Source organism: Drosophila elegans, unplaced genomic scaffold (assembly GCF_018152505.1).
Source record: "Drosophila elegans isolate 14027-0461.03 unplaced genomic scaffold, ASM1815250v1 contig_814, whole genome shotgun sequence".
Taxonomy (NCBI): domain Eukaryota; kingdom Metazoa; phylum Arthropoda; class Insecta; order Diptera; family Drosophilidae; genus Drosophila; species Drosophila elegans.
Window position 1 is genome coordinate 11095206 of NW_024546167.1, and position 8947 is coordinate 11104152.

General features: G+C 37.8%; 1 protein-coding gene across 4 annotated transcripts; it reads left to right on the top strand.

Moving 5' to 3' along the window:
• Positions 1 to 1309: 1309 nt before the first annotated feature.
• LOC108138705 (platelet-derived growth factor receptor alpha-like) lies at positions 1310 to 3338 on the top strand. 4 transcript variants are annotated; one of them, XM_017261054.2, is made up of 5 exons: positions 1310 to 1379; positions 1471 to 1604; positions 2047 to 2573; positions 2673 to 2832; positions 2999 to 3338. In XM_017261054.2, the coding sequence occupies exons 2-5, from the start codon at positions 1541 to 1543 to the stop codon at positions 3322 to 3324; spliced, it is 1077 nt and encodes a 358-aa protein (XP_017116543.1). In that variant the 5' UTR covers positions 1310 to 1379; positions 1471 to 1540; the 3' UTR covers positions 3325 to 3338. The 4 variants fall into 4 exon arrangements, with proteins under 4 accessions (XP_017116543.1, XP_041566291.1, XP_017116544.1 ...); XM_041710357.1 differs by having other exon boundaries at positions 2050 to 2573; XM_017261055.2 differs by lacking the exon at positions 2999 to 3338 and having other exon boundaries at positions 2668 to 2832.
• The last annotated feature ends 5609 nt before the right edge of the window (positions 3339 to 8947 follow it).

The window sequence follows — 8947 nt, forward strand, 5'->3', positions numbered from 1 at the left end:
TTGTCCGCCTTACCGCCTAAGTCCCGCTTTATACAGCCACCACAGAGATGCACACGACTCGATACGTAAATCATTTTAAATGGCTTTTTGAGCATTCGTAAATGGTTCGACGTTCTCCCCAGACATATCTGCCCTTCCATCTGACCCCGTCCTTCCTGTCCCGTGCCGTCCACTATCAGATATGGATTTCCATCTATCTCTGATTTGTTTCACTGTTTGTTTACTTTGTCGGTACGGTTACATTTTCGGACTTAGGTGTTACTGAAACCTCAAGTTACCATTAGGAATTAATTTTTATTTATTTGATAAAACATAATGCGCAGTTTAAAATCTTTTTTTCTTATACCCTTGACCGTAACATAAAATATTAAAATAAAGTATACATTTTTAATAGATGTTAAAGTTCCTGATACATTTTACCCCAAAAAGAAATTATGACGGGTGCCTTTCTTAATTGATATTTTGAAAGGATGGCACTTTGATCTAAAAACGTATAAATAATCAACTTATTTATGGCGCATCACGAGCGGTTCGTCGTGCTTGTTCGTAGGCGTATACGTGATATAACATGCATATAATTATAAAATTAAAATGTGTGCAAAACCGCGCCAAGTACACACGTTAATACCAATATCTCACACTCTGGAAAAAAGACATACAAAAACTCATGGTGTCCCATAAGCTAAGTAAAACAGCACCCATATAAAGAGCAAAGCTTTTGTAAGGCGGCGTGGACGTGTAGGTGACATAAATTTATTTCCGCCACGCACGCGAGCAAACAAATTAAATTGCAAATCATGATTAGCTTCTACACGAAGAAAGCAAGAACAAATCATAGAGAACTTTACAAGCGCAAGAGGGAAAGCAAGTGCTGGCACGATTTTTACACAATGTATATAAATATCTTATAGCCGTAATAGGATATTTTATTGGTTACAGCGGCTTTTGCCTTATACTTGGCTTTTTAAAAGTTGATGCCTATGAAACCCTTCTAACAACTAAACAATTGTATAAATAAATAAGTAAAAAAAAGTTTGAGGACAAGTAACTTAAATTAATGTTAAAACACTATATACGATTATTTAACATTTTGTATCCATTTTGTTTTCATTTTGTAATGTTTTTTTTCAGTTTAGCAAGACTAAATAGTGAGCTAAGCACAGTAAACATTAACAATAAATATTCAATTAAAATTAAGAGATTTCAAATACAACTCAATTTTCGCGCGTTATTTTAATCAGAAAGCAACTCTAACTAAAAACATCTGAGATAGACCGACTGTCAAGTTCGAACATCCGTACCATAATCAGTTCAACTCGGAACGAGACGGGAGCCGAACTCTTGATTCCAAGCAGCAGTTCTTAAACGTTCTAGGTCTAGTAAGTGTAATCGCACTTAACTATCTCGAAGTTCTAAAAACTGTATTTAAACCCATTCCAACCGAAATTAACAATTTCTTTTGTCTTAAAGCGTAATCGGAGGGTATTCAGTTTTACAATTTTTATCTACAAAAATTAGAAAAAAGGAGAGCAACTTTGCAATGCTTTTAACGAAGTCTCTGCTCCCACTTCTTTTTTACATTGGGATCGTTTTAAGTAGTGAAGGTAAGTAACCCAGACATTGCCGAACATAAATTGAGCTGATAGAAGCCACACTAAAGATTAAAAAACAAAGCAAACAAATGGAACGCCCAAAATCATTTAAAATATTACTTCTCTGACACACTGATACTAGATTATTATATTTTGGCAACCCATTGTCTGTTGACAACCAAAAATTCGTCGTTATCAGTTCTCAAATTTGATCGTTTCCTGTTTAGATTAAAGAGAATCAACTAATACATTGTTTCATTTGCAAAGAAATAAACCAAAATAATAACAAAAATATGAAATATTTTCATCAGTCAAAATTAATTTCGAAAAAATCAAAGAAAAAAAAGAGAAACAAAAGTTCTTCTTATGGTTAACTATTTTTTAACCAAGAATTATTTTTACTATTTTATAAGAACATTGCGTTGTTACTAACAATATTTTCTCTTCACATTAGAAGTTTTCCGATCCCGGTTCGAGCCAGAGTCCGATAACACTCCCGCAAATTGCGACGGCCAAAACGGAGCACCCCGGATCACGCCCTGCAATAGCTCTATAATTCTTGAAATCAAGACGAATTTCACGCTGGAATGCGAGTCCGATGAGCCGGTGATTTGGTGGACTGAATACGATTTAGGACAATTGACTACGTCAAACACGTACAACAAAACACAGGATAGAAATACAATTTACGGCAACAGTCTTCAACTGATCGATATCAGTACTGATCATGTAGCAGCCTACTATTGCATCAAAGATTCGAAACTGAGAAATCTCACTGAAGAGTCGAAAGACTCAGAACAGTCGATGGTTGAGCTAGTGGACCAGGCGCAGACCTCATCCATTTACGTTTACGTAAACGATCCGGATAGCAAGGTGGTCGGCTCCGATACTATTTTAATAGCTAAACCGTACACCGACCTAGTCATTCCTTGCAAGCCTTCAACGCCAGACACAGAGTTGGTGCTGAAGTCACTGGACTCTGTAAGTAGTTGTTATCTTAATATTTTACATTTTTTTTTTTCAAATATGCATTCTTTTGGCCAAACATTGAATCTAACAATTGTTTTTTATTAAGGGCAGACCTGGAATATCAGTTCAAAGGGTCAAATAGAAGGCAACCCCAAGTTTTTCGAGAACATGAGGTACCACCCGAGGCGAGGATTCACCTTTCGTGTCATTAAATTCGTATCCGGTGGTATAGCCTGCAATGATCATATCTTTGACATTTCCTACAAGAAGGGTAAGTCATAATTACCACAACTATGAACTATACAAAAAAACTTCCCAATCGTAACTAATAACGCCAAACTTTCATGTCTTTCTTGTCTTAAATGATAGGAAATAACATAAGATTTAATAGGCTAACACATAGCACACTAATATTTACTATTTTCCTTACCGTACAGATAAAAAAAGCTACCTCAACGTGAGCGTCCCTACGAACACCTATTTTGTACGGGAGTCTGTGAACGGCACGATCAAGATATTGGTCAACTTTGTGGGCTATCCGGTGCCCGAATTTAAGTGGTTTGCGCCGAGTGGAAAGATTAAACAGAAGACCAACAAATTCGAGGTCCTGGTCACTGAGTCGAGCATAACGCTGAAGGTGTTCAATGCCCAGCCGGAAGACAGTGGTCACTACATACTCGAGGGCAACAATTTCTTCAATACAGTCATACGGGTGTTTATTGTTAATGTGACCAAAGACTTATGCAAAAATTATTATCAATAAAACACCTTTTTCAAATTGTACCCTAAATATGTTTTAATAATCATTATTTAAGTCTTGTAATATTAAATACATTTTTTTTTAGCTTAAGATTAAATTTGTATAACGTGAGCTTAAATAAATTTTAAAATAAAAATTTATTCAGACCAATTTATTTATAATTTTCGTATAAAGTATAAAGTATAAATGTTCAACTTGACCATTTAAACAAGCCACAATAAAGTGTGTTTTCTTTAATTTAGATTGCAACTTTTCCGCAGTCTGCTAATCAAAAACTTATACAAATAAAGCAAATATATATTTTGAATGAATGTCGGTAAAGAAAATTAACATGAAAAAAGCAGCTCGAATGCTTTCCAAAAACTTTTCCCAAATTGAATTAGCGGGCAGACACAAAATTGGGCTTAGCCCAGTTCGCAATGAGTTGGCCAGATCTTCAGAAGTTGCTACGTTCAAGTGGCCGCTGCTCTTAACCTCGGGTCAATATTTACCGAGAACCCACTTTTACCCATCCGGCTCCACTCGTTTGCACACGTCTCAGGTAGGAAGAACATTCTAATTCTATTCAAATCAGGCCCCAACATGGCTCATCTCCTGTTCGGGGAACCTTTCCGAGCACTTTAACACGGGCTGAGCTGCTTTTTGGATATTTTGTTTGCACTCTGTGTCCAGTTATTGAATTCCACTTGTTTAGCTTTATTTTGTTTTGCTCCATGTTGCTGTTGTGGGGCATTGTTGTTCTTGGGGCTGAGTAAACGTTGCAAAAAACTTTTGCGTGTTAACAACATTTTTCAATATAAGTTGGCAAACTTTTTGTGCCTCAGACGCCCGCACACGCCCTCATGGAACCTCCACATGTTTGCCGAAGCCAAAAGTAAAAGTCTATGGAAGGCAGCAAGTCAAGGATGTCAGGAGGTCGACTTCCTTCGTCCTTCGCCCGTCGTCCTTCGTCCTGCTGCCGAGTGTTTGTCTGTCTGTGCTCGCTGCAAGTGGCAGCTAAGATGATCAAATAAAGAAAAACTCTCAAGGGGGTTTTAGTTAAAGAAAATAGAGAAAGGAAAGTAACGAAACGATTCTCTATCTGCGCTCCCTTGTATGTGAATACCTCTCCCCTTTCAGGTGAAACTTTCGCTTGATGAATTGAATTGTTGACATACGAACGGAGCGGCAAAACAGGAGGAAATTGTGTTTATTCAGTCATTTTACAGGTAACATGGGGTTCCACCACCACCTAGTCCTATTGTGACCTGATTTTGGCCAGGGAATACATATGTATGTGCTACTTAGTGACAAAAAGGTGCTGCAATTTTCCTGTGATCAAGAGAACTACGATTTTACCTATGAATAGATAATCAAAAGAGTAAAGCTATCTTAAAGGAATATTTATATATATTTATAGTTATTTAGTTACCGTTGGTCAAAAAATATAACAAAGGAAAATATACAATTTTTTACATAGGACATGCTTCCAAAACAATTGTGTTTAAAGTGTGTACAGAATTCGAGCACTATGTCTACGATAAAAAAATAAGGTAAGAACCCTTCAACTTGATTTTCCATTTTTTTCAATCATTTCCGACTTGTTAATCATATTTTGTACTGTTCACTTAGCTACGTTTTAGATTAAAACATTGTTAAAAATGTTTTTCATTTCACTGCCATTCCTCTGGCAAATAGTGCCTCCACAGCTGCTCCCCACAGCTCATAATATTTACCTGCAGTCACTCGAAGCTGTCACAACTTTGCCAGCACATAATCTAGCCACTTACAAGCCATACAAATTCCAAAAAAAGCCAGCAAAAAGGGCACCCAGACCAACCGCCCAACAAATTGTCTGATGAAGTGCACTTTACGCCAGGAGTCGGAGTGCTGGGACGAGCGATGTTTGCCAACTGCCCGTAAAAGTAGACTACAAAATATGCTTAAATATGCATTATGCTCTTATGGACCAAACGCCAAATACCCGAAACGCTTTTCGTGGGCAGTGTTGCCAGTAAATCTAGCCTTTTTCGAGGGTCAAGTTCGGGATTTATTCAGTTTGTCAGCTTGACTTTTTGGGTAGTCATTTTTTTAACATTAATACTTTAGATTATTTCTCACATAAGGTTGGTTAAAACTTTAAAAAAAGACAACTCTTGCCATTAAGCGATTATTGAACTAGTATAGCCTACAGCTTCACAAACTTTTCAAATAACTTAAAGTTAGCCAAAGCTACAGTTGGTATCCCTGATTGGAGCAGAGCAGAAGGAAACCGATTGAAAGAGTGAGCAAAAACGGAGTGGGGCGGAGAAAACTCAACTCAAACTCGACTCGATTGCATGTAATGGCACTTAAGCTTACAAGCCGGCTGGCTGTGTGTGTTTCTGGCACAGGTGCAAATGTAAATGCATCAAATCTGAATTGTGCGGGGGTCACGGGGTTACGGGCGGGGCTATGATATTGGACCCAGAGCAGAAACTAGTTCTGGACCCTGGGTCTCCGGGCTTACAAGCAGACGAAGCCGTTCGTTCCGATTTCGTTCTGTTAAAAAGCATTTTCAATTTTCCAACACACACTGGCACGCAGTTTTTGCCAACTCGGTTCTTTTACTAATATGCCGTGCCATACCAATTCCATTTCCCGTACCATCCTCGACTTTGAAAGCATTTTGCATCGGAAAAAATGCAAAACAAAAATCATGAAAGAAAATTGCAAAGGAAAAAACCGTTGCCAATTGAAGTCCAGCCTGAAGTTCGCTCCGCTGTCTTCGTGCTTATTGCACTTGAAAATATTTGTCTTGTTTAAGCCATCCTACTGCTGAAGTCGAACTCATGGATTTGAATTCACAGTTGAATTTTAATAAATACATTGTCAAGGACAAGTTAAGTTACTATTGTTTTAAAGGTATATCGCCCAAATCTTTAGGTTTTATATATTATTATTATGGACGGCAGTACATATAGCTATACTAATTATTAAATTATTAAACTTTTCCTTGTTCATCCCAGTGTATTCGAACTCTGAACTTTCCGTTTTTCCACACATTTGAGTTTAAATGATATTGATATTGCTACAAAGAACCGATTACGACTGCTGTATCCCCAGTTATTGCTTTACCCTGCGCCTCTGGACATGACCACGCTATGTGATTAGTAAGGACGTCATGTGGCCAAATGAAAATCCGACAATGAAACAGGAATACGTTCCGACCAGGTTAGCAAAAAATGTATCGAAAATTGTGTTGTTCCACTACTTTCTATCTCGTACGGAAGCCGATCAATTTTACAATCAAAGAAGTTCAAGTTTAAGAATATTATTTGACACGAATAACAATTGTATTTAAATGTAAACTTTAAATTGGAAATTGAAGTAATAGATTGCTCTCAAAAATACCAAAAGCGGTAAGGTCAATTGCTGTTAATACAAATTTTAAGCCCACAGAGCAACCTGTGGTGCTCAGCACCTCTCAACACCCACTTCCCATCCTTGTTACCTCGCGTCCTTCGCTCTATTGGCGTAGGTGCTTTGTTATTTTAAGGCATCGTTTTGTTGCATGCAATATTTACACTAACAGTTGTGAAAGTTTGCCAACATGTTGAGCATATTGCGTTCTGTACACATCGGCGCACACATCCACAAATACACCTGCCACAGGAGGAAGGGCCGGAACTTTGGGCGTTCTCCCCCTAAATGTTTACCCGGGCGCGGGCGTGGGCGTGGGCGTGTTTGTTATTGAAAGCGGTCGTCGCTGTTGCTCAGCGCAATGCAAATTGCTAGATTTTTCAGTTGCCATTGGGCGGGCAAATATTATATTGCGGTAGATATTGGATTGAGAACTAATCAAATGCTATTGGTCAGGTTTAATGGAGTTAATATTTACAAAAGATATAATTTTTAAAATACAAAATAAATTAAATGACTCATTACCTAAATTATAAAATTAAACAATTGATATGGCTTGGTCATCCAATTTAAAACATCTTCTTGGTCCACTTTTGTTTTACGGGCTTGTGGTAACATTCTCTTTTAAGTTTAGTTAAGCATAATTAACAAAAATAGCTTTTGATAATAGAGTAGCTAGTTTGTGAAATTTAATCAACCAGTTTACTGGACTAAAATGTGCTACATTGTATATCCAATCACTTTGCTGACCTTTTCGGCGACACTTTCACCCTGAAACAAGAGCAATCGCTGGCAGAGACACTTCATTATTCCCTGTGAGTACTTCACGCAGGAAACACATAACCTCAGAAGCAGAGAGCATCCACTAAATCGTTTTGGACACTTTAACCATCCGTTGGGATGGCCACCTAAAAAAACCGGCGAAAGATGGGAGGTGCAGTCGTGCGCTCATTTTGGTAAGGGGATGTTTAGGTGCGGGCGCTGGTCGCAATTCCACGTATCCGATTCTCCAATTCCATTCCATATGTTTGCACAGACAATTCGGACGAGTGAGCCTGGCTGATGTCCTGCGAATTCGATACCCCCGAAACTGAAACTGGGCAGTCCACTTGGAACTTTTTTCCCCACCCAGCCATCTCACGCTCTCTTCCACATAAACTACTTGTATAGAAAACAAGTGAATGTAATACAAAAGGTTTTTGGATTCGACTGTTAAATACTATGGCAACAAGAAAAATCACTTCCAAAAATGATATTAAATGATGATATATAAAACATAATTGCATTTCGGCCCATACTATATTAACATATTATAAGAGACTAATAAGACTATTACTATTGGCATATATTAAATAATACACCCTTGCAGTCTGCTTTTTCTAGGGCATAAAATAAGCGACAAGAACAAGCACAGAGATGGCTGCTATTTTCATTTGACCAAAACGTGTTTGGAAAATTAAAACTTTCTCGTAGGGGGAGAGATAGTCGGGGTGTTTTGAAAATGAAAGTAGAGCAACTTTTTCGGTGTCACGGGTTACGTTGCAGAAATAAATATTTCGGTTTGACTGCCTTTGAATGCAATTCTCATTGTTTGTTTATCATAAACAATAAAACTTATTTTGACAAGTTTGAAAAATGAAACCAGCAAAAGAACAAGACAGTGGGCAAGTGAGACCGCAACTTGAACTTGTTACACTTTATTAGTAGGTCTGTTTCCCGGCCAATTTCAATAATATCACGCACACGAGCATCCGAACGTGAGTGTGTTTGGGTTGGGGTTGGGGTTGGGGCCGAGTATAAAACTTTCATAATTTGCATGACATGCATGCTGGCGCCATCTGCCGCCGCCGTTTGTCATAATGCTGCTGTCCAAACAACTCCAAAGTGCCGGCCGTGATTAATTTTGCATCGTGAAGCAGCGAAACAGCTGGTCCACCGCCAGCAAGACCAGAATCATCCAAAGGCAAAACAAAAACTAATATTTAACTAACTGCCATCGTACGAGCCCACACAGATCGCAACTTTTTATTAAAAAATCTATTATTTGTTTGGACTCCGTTTGCCGCATTGGCCTATTAAACAAGAAACTTAAGCTTTAGCTTGGAAACAAATTAACCTTTTATTGGTTAACTTAAATATTTGGAATACTGGTTCATTTTACAATGATTTGAGTTTTGGCAAACTTTAAAGTCTCGCTTGATAATACTTTTTTTTTTAATATATAACCATAGATTAACTTATTAAA

Bases quoted from the DNA above. Each gene is read 5' to 3' on its own strand.
- LOC108138705 (XM_017261054.2), top strand. From the start codon at position 1,541: ATGCTTTTAACGAAGTCTCTGCTCCCACTTCTTTTTTACATTGGGATC. The intron at 1,605-2,046 runs GTAAGTAACCCA...TCTTCACATTAG, and splicing joins GATCGTTTTAAGTAGTGAAG to AAGTTTTCCGATCCCGGTTC. The intron at 2,833-2,998 runs GTAAGTCATAAT...CTTACCGTACAG, and splicing joins TGACATTTCCTACAAGAAGG to ATAAAAAAAGCTACCTCAAC.